The following is a 17,603-nucleotide window of genomic DNA, read 5'->3' on the forward strand; positions in this document are numbered from 1 at the left end:
TAATAATTGTTATTTAAGTTTTGGTACTATCGATGAAAGCATGACGTGAAGATAACAATGGAACCAGCTACTAGACCCGAATGTCAATAGCTGTCCCCTTTGAATATTCATGCTCGACCTACTTTCATTGTCAAGATAATTTCCAAAGGGCATGTATCTACAAAGACATAATATTGTAAAAACTTCACTTGGAAGTTCAGGTACTCTTGCAACTATCATTTTCAGCTATTATTTAATTGAATGATATTACCAAATTAGTAGTCATGGCCATAAAAATTCCACTAATGTGCATTGATGTTGGCACATATATATATATATATATATATATGAGACAAATGCTATGGTTCAATGAGAGCCCAACACCGAACATATTTTGTAAATATATTGCAATTCTCATCTAAGATGAGAGAGTTTGTGACTTGAAGTTCAATTAAATTATGTTGGTCACAAAACATTAGTCATTTTATCTAAAAATCAATTATAAGACCAAACCTTTTTTCGTATAGTTTAATGTAACAACTCAAATATTTATAAATAATTGTAAAAAATAGTATTAGTTTAACTAAGATTTTTGCATTGCCTCTTTTAAACCAAGTTCTTCAAACTTAATCGTATTCATCATCTTCTTTAACTTAAACAATGTTACCCCCCTTGATTAGTTTTATAAAGATATCTACAATTTGATTTTTAGATTAGAAAGATATAACCATACTAGTTAAATAATATTACTAGTAGCTACAATATAATTGACTTTTTCTATTGACAAAACAACCCTTTAATGTTTCTTCAACGACCAAGAAAAACTTCTGAACCAATATTAAATGCACAACCCAAATAACTTTTTTGCTTTTCTATATCACCTACCAAGTTCTATCTATATATCCAACAAGCTCAATTTTGTTAGCACGCGCATACAGGGTTATTACTTTGCTATCTCTAATGTATAATAGGATACACTCTACTGATTCCAAGTGAAATTGACTTGAAGACTCCGTGATTATGCTTATAAGCCTTTAGTTTTGTACAAATTAAATAACACAAAATCTCAATCATTCTTAAAAAAATTTGTAGGATCAACAAATTCACTTGAGTTATCTTTTTTTTTTTTTAATTTCAATGTTTCTTTAACTCAAATTTTTTCAATGCTTATAGGCTTGCATGAGTCTATTTCAATTTTTTTTAAAATATCATTTGCCTACTTTTAGAAGGTAAAGATATCATTATCTACTTGAGTTACTCTAATTTAAAAAGGATAAGACATCAAGCTTATATTTGTCATCTAAACATTTTAAAAAATTCTTACAAAATAAATTTACCTTATAAATTGTATTAATAAGGACATTTTTAAAATCCATTCTTACTAAAATAATATTAATATGTGCATATCATGCTCTTGGAGCTGATTTTTATCTATATAAAGCTATATTTTTAATTTATTTTTTTAGCTTTTAGACATTTTTCTTCTTCCTCTTTTTTCATATACCCTAAAGGCTACTCAACATAAACCTCTTTCTTTTCTAATTGTAATTAAAAAAAAGCTTATTTGACATCCATTTGAAAAATTTTCCAATTATTTTTTGTAATAAAAGAAATAATCAAACGAACAAATGTCAAATTTAACAAGTACAAATATTTCAAAATAATCAATACCTAATTTTTGCTTGTAACCCTTAATATATTGATAGTATAAATCCTTAATCTATTACATGTAGATCCTTCAAAATTCAAAATTATTTTTTCAGTCCAATCTTGGAAAGTGGGATTGAATTGTATTATTGTTAATTGTTTATATATTTCATAATCAAATTTTGATACCAAGTGTGAGCAACAAAAAAAAAAAAAGAAAAAAAAAACCCATTTTCATAAAAGTACAATTTCTCATATATATTAATTACCACATACCAATTTTTTTTATTATTTTTATTAGTGTATAGGAATAACTATAAATCTAATTATAATGAAAACCAAACTTCCAAGGATCAAACTAAGATTCAAACCTTGAAAAAACTATCAATTCAAATATTAATAAAATAATTTTAATAAACGAAAGTAATATAGTCTAGGTTTAATTATCACTCTTACAAATTCTAATCTAATGGCCCCACAAAAAGATTATTGAGAAAATGATGACTAAAAGTATTCCAAATAGGCCATGAAATTGTAAGCGAATCAGATTTCATGAAGGAGGGCAGGGATTGGTCAGGCTCACTGGTGGTCAATTCCCAGCAAATGCGAGGGTCTCGTAAAAAGTCAAAAATAGTTCCCATTTAAATGTCAAAATTCACATTTCCCAGTTGGACACACCCTCTGTTCTAGATTCTAGTGTTGTAATCATGATGGGTGTGTCAAGTGGATCCCACACAATTTTTGTGTGTGAACGGCCACTTGCCTTGCACTAGGTTCCTGCGTCGAGGGAGGATTTGGAGCTGGAGGGCTCAGCCCTCTCCAAGCTTGGCATGCCTTGATGAGCCTGAATTATTAAATAAAAGTCAAGTGCTTGACTCTGGCTTGAGTTCAACCAAACTTGCCAAATTCATGCTTTAGATTCATTGACTAATGCAACCTAGAGCTGCGTTCAAATTTGATACTCTTAGATTTACAAATATCTTGTCAACTTGTTTCTTACGTCATTATATTTGATAAAAATAATAAGAAATTGGATGAACCGGCTCTTCATTTTCATCAATCCAATAAAGTCAAATTTTGTGTTATTTAATCCAAGCAATTTATAAAATAAATTAACTTGTTTTGACTAATGAATGATTTCAAATGCGGGGACTAATTAAAATACTTTGTCTTAGAGTTTGTTTGTACATCTTTCATCTCACCATAAATTAATGTACAAATTATTTTAAATTAAAAAATAATTAAAGTTTCTTGTAATTTGGATGGCCACAAGTGGCATGGTTTGGAATAGTGGATAAATATGAGCCTGAGCCGAAAGGAATGGAAATGAGAGTGCGGAAATTGCGAAAATACTTGGACAGAGCAGAGTGGTAGCTCCAGCCTCCAGCGGCGTGGCTGGCCAGCCGAGAAAAGCGGCCAAAAAACCAAATGGTGTTAGCGTCCCACAACTGCTTTCCTCTAAACCCTAACATTTCAACACCGCATGCCCCAATGTCAACGGTCAGAATCGCTGGCTATCGACTTTGATCCATATCTCACACCCTCACCCACACCCCTCAACTACTTTTCTATATATCCCTCTCTTTTCCTCTTTCGCTCTCTAAATCTCTCCATCTTCTCCTTGTCTCTCTCTCGATTTATTACAGATCCTTAATTGCTTCTTCTTCTTTTTTTTTTCTCTCTCTTTGGTATCTTTGTGTCTTGCTTTGTAGGAATTAAGGAAAGGAATCATGAGTCCCACAAAGTTTCTTGATGAGCAACAGCCGAGGAAGGAGATCAATGGTCCACGTCCATCTCCATTGAAGATCAACAAGGATTCTCATTCCATTAACAAACCATCATCCACTTTATCCTTCTCTAAGCCACCTGCGGCGAAGCATCAGCAGCGACATCCCGTAATCATATACACGCATTCACCCAAGATCATCCACACGCAAGCTCGTGATTTTATGGCCTTGGTGCAGAAGCTCACGGGTCTGTCTTCGTCCTCCGACAGTGTTCAGAATAATGCACCACCCCAACCGCAGGAGGCTGTCAAGGCTTCCTCAAGGGATGATAACGATTCGTCTTCGGTTCTTACTGATGAGCATTGCGGTGGTGCTGGCGATGCTCAGGTCAGCTCATCTTCCGCTTCTCCAATCTTCAACGCCTCCAATCCTTACCTTGCAGATATCCCTCTATTCACCCCGAATTCCACTGATTTCTTCTGCTCTCCCTACCCCTTTTATAGATATCCCGATCCGGCTTTCAGCTCCCCAAACATGGCCAATTCAATCTCACCTTCTGTTTTTGAGTTCATGAAAGGACTCCCAGAATATTGAGATGAAGTGATTTGTGTTTTCGGGAACTGATTCCCCCATTCACTTCTCTCCATTTGATTGACAATTCATTTCTTGTTCATAGGTTGTTTTTCCTTTTCCATTTTGTTGGTCAGTCTTCTCCTGTGTCCAATGTTAATTGAAGAGATCAGTTGTTCAGAATCATTTGTGACTTACAATAATTTAATTCATTCTTTGGCCGTCCATGAAAGATTGATCTCTCCGGATCGGTATGACATTTTTTTTTTTAATTCTCTGTAAAGAGTGCAGTACCATATACGGCGGTTCTTCACTCTCTTTGTCTTGGCTAACAATATTTACATATTCTTTCATCTTTGGGATTGGCATAGGAATCCGTGTTCATTGTGATCTCACGACTAGTCATTAAAATTCAGAAAATAACATATGGCACTGGTTAATTTGGGTATGATTCATTAAGAAAACCCATTTGATCAGTACCCTTGAAATCGAAATTCAACCAACTAAAAGTAATATTTAAATATGGTGGATGCATGATATAAATTATAATTATGAATTCCATTATGGGTGTGCTAATTAATAATGGGAATTAGTCCATATGTAATACAAATTTCAGGCGTGGAATGTGAAGCTGAAAAGGAACATGAGCAAATGAGTAATAGAGAGATTCAGCACATGCAAGGGTGGCACAAGAAGCATTATCAGCAGCATTTAAGGCCAAGCATTTCTAAAATTGGAGCCAATTTGGACCAATGACTAAAATCATGTTACTGTCTACTTCATAAACTACAACATGGAGTAGCCGAACACATGAGCCTAGCTGCCAACTGCAGTGTGCATGTATATTCTTGGAACAGTCATTGATGCTGAGCTTAACATAGTCCAGGCAGGCAGCTCCATACTAGCTTCCATAGAAACTGGAATGATGCATGCGAATACTCGAAAGTTATACTACAGGTTTTTCTTAGATCAATTGAGTAATTAGAGCTTCCGGGTTAAAAAATGATCAACATGAGATTTGGGAGCTGGAGAATAACATTCAAGTAATTCTTTTTGTTCCAAAGAATTAATAGGCTTGGAATTATGATTATATCGGCTACATCAGAAACAGTACTGATAATCTGATCAGTGGCTTCGTATGAAGCATTACTCAAAGAGCAAACAATGAAAATGCAAGGAATTCCATGTTTTTGATCCTTAGATTACGGCACTAGGCACTGCTTTGACGCATCACATTTAATTTAATGCCGCCTCAGTCTGTTGTAAGGCTTATTGGCAGGTAGAATGCTCCTATGCATCAGCCAGATAAGTGGCAATTAAGACGCTGATTAGGCAAGAACATATGGTGATTAATAAGCCCCTTAGGCCGAGTGTCACCTCAGAAATTGGTGCATTTGTAGTCAAGCAGGTAATGAGCGCAAAAGTAGCAGGCTTTTGTCATGATCATGGCCCTAGAAAGTTTTATTTATTTGAGAGAAACTAGAATTTGAAATGACAATATCACAGATTAGTTATGAAAATAACAAGGAATCAGCTCAAAAAATCTCCGTAAACGAGAATTTGGACTGCAGTTCAACCTTACTTGGTTCTTGTTAGCTTAGCTGGACATGTTTGGTTCATGCCATTTGTAAATCAAATGATATGGTGCCATTTTTGTGGATCAATAACACGTACACCACCGCATATATATTTAATTGATTTAGTAACAAATATTTTAGTAATTAATAGCTTTACGATGCTTGTTAAGTGGTTCCTCTTTCTCAATCTAATTGAGAAATAATGTAGCAATATATTTGAGTCAATTTTATTTTGAGAGGCTTTAATTAATCCCATCAATTTAAATCAAGACCCTCGAACCATCTCTATATGCTTGCTAGCGGGGTAGGCCTACCATGAAACCCAATGGGGCTCGCTCCCCAATCCTATTTCTGATTTGGGTAGGCATGAAGTATTCGAGTGATTAATGTAGGGAAACCTTACAAGTACAACATTATACAAAGCTCAAACAGTAGTAGAAGGGAAATGTTTGAAAATACCCTCATGATAAGGTAAAATACGATTACTAATATTAACACGTCTATATGGGAAATTAATGACCTGTTGTTGTATATCCACCCTGATATATTGTAATAATCTCTTTTTAGTATAATATTTGGTGAATACTTCCACGTTGAGACGAGTGGCTTGATTACATATGTTACAGCATGTACCCAAGGATATACAGGTAGCAAAATAAATAAGATCGTAACAAGGCTTGAAAATAAAGCAAATTACTTCCATACATGGTGGGATTCCATTGGTGTGATATAATCTCGTATGGAATTGGTAAAGATCAGGTAAGTTTTCTTATTTTATATTCAAACTTAAAGATGAAATAATTGATAGGATATATTATCCATCACTTTTTTTATATAAGATAATTTAATCCTAAGTTAAAATATAGGATATAAACATTCATCTATCATAAATTTATTTTTTTATATTATTTATTTTATAAAATAAAATTTTTTATTATAAAATTAAATTTGTGATAAAAAAATGAAGAACTAAAAAATATTTTTAAAATATATTCTAAAATAGGTTAATTTAGATATATATAATTTTTAAATATCAAATAACATAATATAAAAAATTTATTTACAACATTTAAATATTTAATCATGAACACTATTAACCATAAGAGAAATCTCATATTTTTTAAATAGAAAATATTAAAATGCAAAATAAATTTTATTTTAAATATTAAAAAATAATATATATTCCATTTTACTTTTTTATTCATTTTATAAACTAAATATAATCATGAATATATCTCATCCAAAATGTTAGGTTAAGATATCATACCCATTAGATTTAATATTTAAGGATATCATATCTCACTAAATAAACAATGAGATATGATCTTCTATTAATTATTTGATTTACATTATTTTAAATTTAGTTTTTTTTATAAAATATGTAATTTGATAACTAACATTTATGGCATTATTATTATTATTATTATTATTTTTAAGTATGAAGTATAAAAATTACAAACTAAATTGTAATTTGATCTTTATAATTGTATAAAAATGAGCATTTCATGGGTATTTAATTAATGAAAAATTTAAAAATATGTAATAGATGAAATGGGTTTCATTATTTTCTTTCAAGCAAAATGATCCAATATTATAATAATATCCTTAATTATTATCGAATTTTAATTTTTTTAAGGAAGGGAAAATTAGGTTTAAGGGTATTGAAAAAGATGCAATGGATTGTAGGGTACAAAATTTTAAAATTAGTGGAAAATCTATGAACGTGAGAAGATAAAAAAAAAAAAAAAAAAAAAACATAATTCTTTTTACCTTTTTGCATATTTTGTCTTTTCATTTTTTAAATTAAACCATTTATTTTATCATTATTTTTCTTTTTAGCTATTCATTTTGTTTATTATTAGTAGTTGTAGTAGTAGCAGCAATATAATTGAATAATAGCGATAGTAATTATAAAATAACAATTCTATTATTGACTTGTTGTTATTGAAAATAATAGTATTGGTATAAATATTCATAAAATTATTACTACTAATTAATAATATTTGTGATTATAATTGTGAATTTAAGGCTAATCAATTAAGAAAATCATTTTAGAGGGAGTGAATTGGATTTTTGAAAAAAAATTTCAAACACATCAAATTTTAAAAAATTAAAAAATTATGAATAAAGAGACAAGAGATACAAAAAAACAAATAAAAGATTTTATAGTGGTCGACACTTTTTGCCTACTTTACTCTCTTCAACCTCCAACCAAGTAAAGATCCCCCTATCTTTGGAGCAATATATATATATGAAAAAAACTACAAAATAAAATATCTACACATTCGATTGAAAAGAAAAATCGCAGTAATTTTCAAAACCAAATTTTATAACATCTTTAGGAAAATTCGACCTCTAAGTGAAAGATTCTAAATTATAGATACTTTTTTTTAGCTAAATAATTTGTTGTTCTATTTGTTTCTCTATAAATATGACATCAAATATAAATATTAAGGTATTGAGTTATCTTCCAAATATCTTCCATTAACAATATAATAGAATTATGATGGTTACTTTTTTTTTTTTTTTGTTATAAATATGTTTGAAGTTTCAACCAAACTTTCAACATTTTATACTTGGTTTTGAGCTTTAATGGACATTATAAGATCCCTTCAAGTATACATCAACTTGAAGTTTTAAATACTCACAACCTCATTTCAATAATCAATGAAAAAGACTCTTACTCTAGCTCAATAAATGAACAAATACATAAGGGAGGTTAACATGAATGACAAGGGTCCATTAAGTTGGTTTGCAAGTAAAGAATCAATGCACCGAAAAAACAAAAATGCTTTTAATGATAAACAAGAAGTTAGGAAGATGATTGTCGGTGTTCTTTATGTAATAGATGAAGTAGAGTTCTCAATTTATACATTTTTAACCTTGAACGCCAAAAGTGGTTGAAACTAACCTTGTTTGATCGAGCTCTAATTCAATCAATTGATTATTCGTTGGGTATTAAATGTACAGCAGATGACCGTTAGACTTTAGATTGAACCTCAATCAAGAAAGGTCCCCTTGGACCGAGAATGCATAACTATGGGATGAGAAATAAGATTTTTGCATTCCTCAGTTGATTCTCGACTAGGAATGCTTAATCGATTGACCAGTTGTCTAATCGATTGAGCAACTTCTTTGATTGATTCACCTATTTTGGTAAAAAAAAAAACCTATCTTTTTTTTTTCTAACACTTAGGCAAGGTTTTTAGGTACCTTAGTAAGTCAAGTTTAAAATTATTTGTCTGAGGTTCATGCGGGAATACTCGATTTTTAATGAAAAATCAACTTTATATGAAAATCGAGTTTATATGAAAGATGCATGAATTTATATGAAATTTCTAGGTGTATTCATGTATTCATCTTACAAAGGATTCCTAGGTTTTAATGGTCTTCATACACCCTTTCACTTGTACTCCTTTATCTCTTGATGACTATCTTGAATTTTTATTACAATTTCTCAAACAAAACCTGAAATTCATCTTAATTTTAAACCATTAGTAACCTAACTATGTTTTTTATTATCAAAATATGATTAGAAGAACCTTGAGTAAGAAAAAAAATAAAATGAGTAAGTTTAAAAAATAGAGCCAAAATAAGAAAGAAGATATGGCCATACCATTTTTAATATTTTACACATTTTCCCACCATTGTAAAGATTTGAAAACGGTATATTATAATTCTCCTTAAATTTTATTTACCCAAAAAAATTTAATTAAATATAAATTATGTAACTTTCATTCATCAAAATTTTATTTGATGGATGATAGGAAAGAATAAATTATTTTATCAATTGATATCAATAAGTTAAATAATAAAAATTTCTTTTTATAATATTATATAATCATCTTATATTGATATATAAGATATACATATCTATAACTATTAATCATAAATGTATTTGTTTCAAGCCATTTTATTTTTTCATTTTTTTCTAATTTTTTTATACTGCCCACTTTAATTTTTAGTTCAAAAGAAAAAAATTATTTAATATTAGTATACAATATTATTTAATATATACAAATACATTTATATATTCAACACATAATGTAATATATTTTTATTTAAATTTAAAATATTTTAATAAGGAATATTATCAATAAATAAATAAAAATTACTTATTCGAAATAATATTAAACAACAAATTTTATAAGTTTTTAACAAAAAATATTGTGATTTAAATATAACTTTATTTTTCAAAAATATTAATTTAAAATAGAATATGTTTTTTATTCTTTCAAAGGGTATTATGAATTCCAAAAGGCCAACATTACCCCCTTTAATTCTCTGACCCCGGTTGGTGCAACCACCACTCAGACGCATTGCTTCTGTACCAAACACTTTCCCAACCACCACCCATTCAATCACCGCCGAAGAAAAAGGCCACGGCAGTTTCGAAACGTGACATGTAAAGCAATTAAATTAAGATTTAAAGGTTTTAAATGTAGATTTCAATCTTGACTTTTACTCAATTATCAAGAAACTTCAAACTTGCAGTCGTGCAAAGCAACGCATAAGTAAACGAGATGAATATAATTTAAAAAGTAAATAAAATATTTACAGAGTGTGCTTCCAGACAAATTACAATTGCGTTGGATTTGACCATTTTACTAGTCTAAAACAGGTAAGACTTAACCGCGTCACAGCAACGTGACACAATTGATTCACAACCCTTAACCGCCCACTGGTCAACATAGTCTTTGTATACCATAACGGCGTCAGCGTCCCACCAGGTTCCTCCGTCGCATTCCGTTACATTTTGTAACGGTGAGCTGGCGTTCCTCATGTCTCCCACCGTTAACTCTCCCGTGACGTCATCACTGACATAAACCTTCTCGATGCCGCCGGTGCTGATGCTCACCCTTTTTCCCATTTGAGGTCTCCACTCGGCGAATATCGCCGGGATCTGACGCCCGACTCTCGTGTCCCACACTCGCAATGCGGTATTCTTGGCATTTCCTGTCATCGCCGATACCACTACAGCCGGCGACGTCACCGACACGGACGGAAACCAATGTGTCCCGCCAAAAAATGAGCTTTTGTTCAGATCCTTATTCAAATCATAAATGGAAACTAAACTGCCGCAGGAGTTATCGAGGGACAGGCCGTCCCAAAGCTTGACGACGCTCTTGCCTTTAGTCAACTCCGACAAAAAGAGGCGGTCTCCGATGCTCCGACGTGTCCGGAGCTTCGTTTTGTGACTTTGCGGTTCATCCTCGCAATAACCGACCCGAACATTTTTGTCATCCTCGATTTGAGACATGGGTTCGGCGTCGTCATCGTCATCGGAAGAAATCGATGAGCATGTATCGTCTTCGCTGTCACTGAACCCGCCGTCGTCAGCCTCTGAGTGCAGCGGTTGTGCAGCTAAAGAACTACGTTTCCGCAACCTTATGATCAAAATTTTGGTTCTATTGATTATGCTGGTGAAAGTAGCGAGTAGTGCAAGTATTAAAGCCCCCCATTTCCATAAACTAAATGGTTGAGAAATTTGAGAAATGGGGAAAAGGCGAGAAAGAACAGATGGATCATCGAAATTACTCATTCTGTTGATGATCGGGATTTCCATGGCAACAAATTCTCAGCACAGCCCAGAAAAAGGCTTGAATGAATGAAGCTCAGCTATGATAAATGCGAAGGAAAATAAGAAAAAAGCTTGTGAAGAGGAAAAAGCGTTGTTGCAGAGAGAGGAAGCGAGAGATGCGAACCGGAGAGGAGGGTTGTTAAGGCAAGGACTTGGGGTTTTTAATGGCGAAGAGAAAGAAAAGTAAGATTAAAATACTGGATGCTGAGATGGCGGATAATGATTGGCTACGTGGACAGGATATTCGGTCCACGTCAGAAAAGGTGGCGGGACTTTCGGACCCTAGTTGAGGAGATTGGGACAGTTGAGTCAGCACTCGGCAGATGGTAATAATAATAATACTAACAATAATAAGGGACGGGTCATTGATGACTCAGCTGTCAGAGGCAATAGATCTCAGCCGTGGGTTCCTCTGTGTGTCAACAATTTCTATTTTGTGGTGGTGGAGTCATAGGGATGGTTTCACCATTCAGATTTCGACACGCGGTTACACCTCATTGCGTCTCTCATCAACATGGTGCCACCATTTGTAGGTGCTTCTCGTATTGGTTTGAATACTGGATGCTTTATCTGTGGGGGCTGACCCTCTGGCCCCACCACCAACATAGGGTATCCTCCCGAACAAGGCCACTCTCCTGTCTTTTGCCATCCTCACACGTGTCCTACAGTCTATGGATCCAAAACTCTTGTAAATAAATCAAAATTCGCAAAGAAATGCGTCACTATGCTTATCTCTTTTTTTATATCAACCTCATTGTCCACGAGGCTCACATACCATGAATTCATGATTGCCTATTACTTTTTATGTAATTAAAGGTGGAGTTTCCGAGGGTTTTATTGGTAAATAGGATTGATGTTGATGGACGAGCCAGTGGGAGTCCTCAGGGCTCCACCACCATGAGCCCACTCTGGAATATGCCTAAGATAAACTATTGGACAAGAGGTGACGGGTGGGTTTTTGAGTTCCATTTTTTGGGGTCAGTGTTAGGTGGGTCATCATTGCTTAGACATAGACTTAAGGTCCTTATTAAGTCAGGATTTATTTAAATGTTGCAGTTCAATGATTCTCATTGGGAGGGTGATCACCCATAATTTCATTTCATTTCATGAATTAATTAATTAAAATAGATGAAATCATCTAGATTGCATCTTTGAATTTGAGCTCTCTAAATGCTATAAAAATACACCCACTGATTCAGGTACTTTAACCAATAAGTTTTCTTGAAGGACATTTCTATGGCTTTTCTAATTAATAAGCTCCTTATAAAATTGGACAGTTGTAACCATTTTGAAAAATCCTAAAGCTGATTGTGAGAAGGTGCTTTTGTTAACTCCTAATCTAGGGATTCTAGACACCTTTTGGGGTTCCTCTTTTCGTACTCACAAAATTTCTCTTCTAAATATGATTCTTGCTTGAGGTGCTTGGATTGTTTATTTCTAGATGGGATTGTTGCACTGGGAAGCCTTTATCTTGAGGAATTCTCATTCAAGGTATATATTATTTCCCCACAATTCTGGCTTTTCCATAATTATACTAATAATTAATTATTCATAATTGACCAAAACCCATTTACATTAAAGCATGTTGAACCTTTTTAATCACTTGTCGCATCCATCCAAGGAAAATGAAGGTTTGAGTTAGAAAGCATCTGATTGAGACCTTTGAACAAAACAAAAGCCTACCAAGGAAGAGGTTCCTTGTCCATTTGCCATAACATCATATCAAAAAGATGAGTCATCTCATCTCATAGCAATATTTATAATTTTATTTTCTCCTACACATTTGATTGGGTCATTTGGTGTGGGGGTGTCTTTATTTTTCTCAAAAAAAAAAAAAAAACAAAATCAACTTTTTTTTATGGATACTAGAACAATATATTAGACAAAATGAATGGTGATAAAAGAAGACGTCCTTGTATTTGTAACAATCAATAGGAGAAGAAAGCTTGTAAAATTGGTGAAATGTTTACGTGTATGAATAGTACAAGAAAGAGAGAAGTGAACGATATGGAAAGACCCCATCCTGAATAATTGTACCAAAAAAGCCTACTGACTTGCTCTATTATTGGCTTGGCTGCTTCTAATGAATGGACTGGGTTACATTCTAATGATATAAAAAAGTTTTTCAATCATAGTCAAATTTAAAAACATCAATTTTATTGGAACCTAAAATATATGAATATTAATTTTCTTAAAAATAAAAATAAATAATTTAAAATTTACTAACAATTACTTCCCTCTAAGCCCTTTTAGTGATAAGAATTATTGTAAAAATGATAATGAACAATGATGGAGCCAACTAGGGGCGGAGGGGGCGCCACTTGCCCCCCTAAAAATGTTAAAAATAAATAAATCTTTATTTATTATAACATAATCGAACACAAGACCCACATTAAGCCCCCTGAAAAATGTTAAAATTAGGTTGCTGGGTTAAGATTCACATTGTTTATAGGTGATAAAATTTATATGTATCTTAAAAGCTGTCCTCCTACACTGAAGTCTTGGTTGCGCCATTGACGATGAGGTAAGTTTGTTTTGATACATACCCTTTCCCTCCTCTCTCCTTGTGGGTACCAAACAAGTATAATAATTTTGTTATAATCCAAGTTAGATGCAAGTTGGATGGATATCGATCGTTTACACGTTTTCCTTCTAATTACTTGCAACATTATTGGGAGAAGGAGAAGTATAGAGGAGAGAAAGAGTAGCTCTTTGAGAGACTTTCAGAAGAAGATCAAGAGGCAAATCATTTTAGCTCACTACGCAATACGTTTGTTTTGTTTATTTGACTTGTAAATCTTGGGCATGAATTGTTTGTGAGGTGGGTTGGTCAGAAGAAACCACGTTAAGGCCTAGGAGGTGGGTTGGTCATGGGTCGACTTGGATTGAGAATGGACCCATGGCCCAGCCCACTACTTGGCGGGCTGCCTTGGCAAGCAATTCTTGCTTACCCTTGCTTGCTCTTCTCTTTCTTTGCAACAAAGATTACCAAAATTTGTTGAAAAAGGCTTGATTCCTCTCCAATGGAAGACAGGACATGACATCTTTTATTCATAATGGCTAAATTTATAATTTTCAAATTAAAAATATTATTTATATTTTTTGTTATTGTTCATAATATCATAAAAAATAATTAAAAATATTTAAAATTTATTTGAAAAATATGTTTTGACAACAAATTCTTAAAAAAACTATTTTTTTGTGAAATATTTGTGGAATATATTTATAAAAAAAATTCCGTTCTAAATATGGAAAATTGTTTTAAAAAAAACTTTGTAAAACAAGGCTTTAATGGTTTAGAATTTTTGTTTTTTTTAAAAAAAAGTTATTTGTATAAAAAAATAATGCTACTAGCATCTTTCACATTAGGGTTTACTTTTTAGAATTGCCATTAATAATTTGCAATTATATAAAAATTAATTTATTTGAACCGCACATATATATATGTAAGAGCTGGTTGTTCGCTGAATGGCACCTCCTTTCTCCACACAAATAAATGGTGTCCTGTAGAATTTCCAATTTAACGTTAATTTCTTTTAAGAATTCTGAATACCTTGAATGTTGTTTTGTTTTGTTTCCATATCCACAGAGAATCTCCTTATTTGAATGTTATGAAACCCTACCTTTTGGGAATCAAAAACCATTCAAATCACTCGCAAATCAGAATCCACCCATCATCGCACCCCCTGGATCCTGTCTTTTATGACTGCTCCTTTCCCTTCCAAGCACGTACTCACTATAATAGGAATACAGGGGGGGTCTTTTTCCTTGTTCAAATGACTTAATTGGACCTTTCAGATTAATTTTCTTATGCTCCATCAATGGTCAGATTAGTAAAATAAAAATGATATGGTGTGAACTGATACTATGAGATGAATCATCTCACTTTCCTGTGGCCAAAAAATTATAAGTTTGCCATTGTGGACCATGCAAAGATGTCAGGATCTTGGTGCACCGCTAAAATGAAAAGCTAATTTGAAAGCTCCAAAAAGAAATAAATTCTTCAGACAGTTCACACCAGCCCATCATGCCATATGTTTTAGTTGCTTTCCTTTTCTGGGTTCTCCTTGGTTGTTTTAATGTGTCCGTAAGGCAGAAAAACCCATAAATTTTAGGCTGAGTGGTCCTGGGAGAGAAGAAGAATGGAGTGTTACAGAGCTCCCATTCTAGCTTTTATGGCACTGATGTCTCTCTGCTCAGTCAGTCATGGCTGGGGTACAGACGGGCATTTCACCATTTGCAGGATTGCTCAGGTTCTGCTCTGTGTCTCTTCCACATTTGCAGGTTTTTTAGGCTTTTAATTCTCATTCTCATGCGAGTTTGTACTGTTACAGTCTCGATTGAGCGACGCTGCAGCGGATGCTGTGAAGGAATTGCTACCAGCCTCAGCGGATGATGATCTGGCGAGCTTGTGTTCATGGGCAGATCGTGTCAAGTTCCGTTACCACTGGTCATCACCCCTCCATTTTCTTAATACCCCTGATGACCTTTGCACATACCAGTACACAAGTAGGTTCCAAATCTCTTAGACATATGATATCAGCCTTTTCTGGGTACCATGGTTACCATAGATAAATTGCCTGGACATTCATATGAAGAAAATAAAATTTTATTCTTGCATCCTTGGTTGTATAATTGTTCACTAGGGATGTTTCATCATGTTCTTTACAATCAGATCCTTTTTTGAGTTGCTTTCGGTTAGGATGAGGTGATTGAAAGGAAAGGAATTGGAACTTTCTTTCTTATGGCATTTTCCCTGTGTTGGCATTTTCTGAAGAAAATGCAAGCCTAATAACTCTTACACTAACCAAACAGCGTTTCAAGTTTTGGCTTTGAACTTTACTGCACTGCCATTTTTAATCTTCAGGGGATTGCAAAGATGAAGATGGAGTGAAGGGTAGGTGTGTTGCAGGAGCAATTAACAATTACACCAGCCAGCTTCTCACCTATGGCAGTTCTCAAGCAGATTGTAAGCCCAAAAACCTAGCTAATCCCATCAGGTCTTTTGTTGATCATTAATTTTGTAAATTCCGGTTTGACTAGAAAACTTCGCATGATAAACTTATGTTTTTGTTTTTTGTTTTTTGTTTTCCCCCGTCTCTGATGCAATGAAATCGAGTACCATCAGATAATCTCACAGAAGCTCTTCTCTTCCTTTCTCACCTTATGGGAGACGTCCACCAGGTACTGATCGAGAACATAGCTTCTAACTACAAATACATGACAGTCACGTATGTTAATGCATTGTTTTTTTTATGTATCGGTCATTTTTTACCTTCATACAACTGACTGAAGTTAAGCATTGCAGCCACTGCATGTGGGTTTTACCACAGACAAGGGAGGCAATACAATTGATGTCAAATGGTACAACAGGAAGACAGTTCTCCACCATGTAAGTCTGGACAGCAAAATTCCAAGACATTAGAACAAGCACCTTCAGCAAATAAATTTTGCACTAATATCAAAGCTTTCAGGTCTGGGACACTAATATAATTGAGACTGCAGAAGAGCAGTTCTATGATTCGAATGTAGATGACATGATTGATGCTATCGAAAAAAATATAACGGTATTTACTGAGAATTTTGCCTTTGAGAAAATTCTTGTTCTTCCTGCATTAACTATGAGGTATATAATTTCTCCCTTTGTTCTTTCTCAATGTCAGACTGAGTGGGCAGATCAAGTTCCGAAATGGGAGATCTGTCGTGGGAACAAGACAGCATGCCCAGACATGTACGTTTAACAACTTTGCCATAGTAGAATGTGTGGGGAAGCTCATTCTTTTTGGATGAAAACAGGGGTGGTTTCTGCTTTCATAGATTAAACTTTGAAACCATGGACAGATTTTTAGTTCCCTTGTCTGAAACTAAATAAATCGATGCCTGACCATGCATCTGACTGATTTTTGAACAAACTTTTTAACAAGTGGAACTAAAGATAGGCTTAATTAATGTGAAACTACATTCTGCAGATATGCTTCTGAAGGTATTAAAGCAGCTTGCGACTGGTCATACAAGGGTGTAAGAGAAGATTCAGTACTAGAAGGTACAAAATATATGGTTTTAATTTTGATGATCATGCATGTTCATTTGTTTTACAGTATAAGAGAACTAACCAAAAAAAAACAATTGCAGATGACTACTTCCTGTCACGTTTACCAATAATCACTTTCCGATTAGCTCAAGGTGGGGTTCGGTTGGCAGCCACTCTTAATCGTATCTTTGGATGATCAAGATATCTGGTATTGCTCTATTATTGTGGCGCTGAATGAATTTGCCTAGTATTAAGCACAGTGTAAATTCATTGGCCTAGTAGTACTTGAATTCAAAGTTATGGGTATTGCTTAGGATGGGGAAGATGATTGTGATTGTTATGTGCCAAACCAAGCACTCTTCTCAAAGTATCTTGTTCTACATAATAAGGACCAACACAGATTCAATCTGTGAGTTGAATTGAAAGAATCCTCCTTAACTATTTTCCAGCATATGATTTTGGCATACAATAGCGATAATGTCACATCCTAG

The 17,603-nt window shown here is 33.6% G+C and overlaps 3 protein-coding genes across 3 annotated transcripts; 2 read left to right on the top strand and 1 right to left on the bottom strand.

Moving 5' to 3' along the window:
- Positions 1 to 3,211: 3,211 nt before the first annotated feature.
- LOC117921543 (VQ motif-containing protein 8, chloroplastic) lies at positions 3,212 to 4,155 on the top strand. Its single transcript, XM_034839457.1, has one exon. The coding sequence runs from the start codon at positions 3,357 to 3,359 to the stop codon at positions 3,945 to 3,947; it is 591 nt and encodes a 196-aa protein (XP_034695348.1). The 5' UTR covers positions 3,212 to 3,356; the 3' UTR covers positions 3,948 to 4,155.
- A 5,856-nt stretch (positions 4,156 to 10,011) lies between these two features.
- LOC117933581 lies at positions 10,012 to 11,225 on the bottom strand. The gene has a single exon (XM_034855053.1). The coding sequence runs from the start codon at positions 11,064 to 11,066 to the stop codon at positions 10,113 to 10,115; it is 954 nt and encodes a 317-aa protein (XP_034710944.1). The 5' UTR covers positions 11,067 to 11,225; the 3' UTR covers positions 10,012 to 10,112.
- Positions 11,226 to 15,000: 3,775 nt separating this feature from the next.
- On the top strand, positions 15,001 to 17,537 carry LOC117913232 (endonuclease 2). Its single transcript, XM_034828194.1, has 9 exons — positions 15,001 to 15,334; positions 15,416 to 15,590; positions 15,949 to 16,050; positions 16,210 to 16,265; positions 16,390 to 16,473; positions 16,556 to 16,648; positions 16,745 to 16,812; positions 17,051 to 17,124; positions 17,214 to 17,537. The coding sequence occupies exons 1-9, from the start codon at positions 15,224 to 15,226 to the stop codon at positions 17,306 to 17,308; spliced, it is 858 nt and encodes a 285-aa protein (XP_034684085.1). The 5' UTR covers positions 15,001 to 15,223; the 3' UTR covers positions 17,309 to 17,537.
- The last annotated feature ends 66 nt before the right edge of the window (positions 17,538 to 17,603 follow it).

The sequence above is a fragment of the Vitis riparia genome, chromosome 1 (assembly GCF_004353265.1).
Source record: "Vitis riparia cultivar Riparia Gloire de Montpellier isolate 1030 chromosome 1, EGFV_Vit.rip_1.0, whole genome shotgun sequence".
NCBI lineage: Eukaryota > Viridiplantae > Streptophyta > Magnoliopsida > Vitales > Vitaceae > Vitis > Vitis riparia.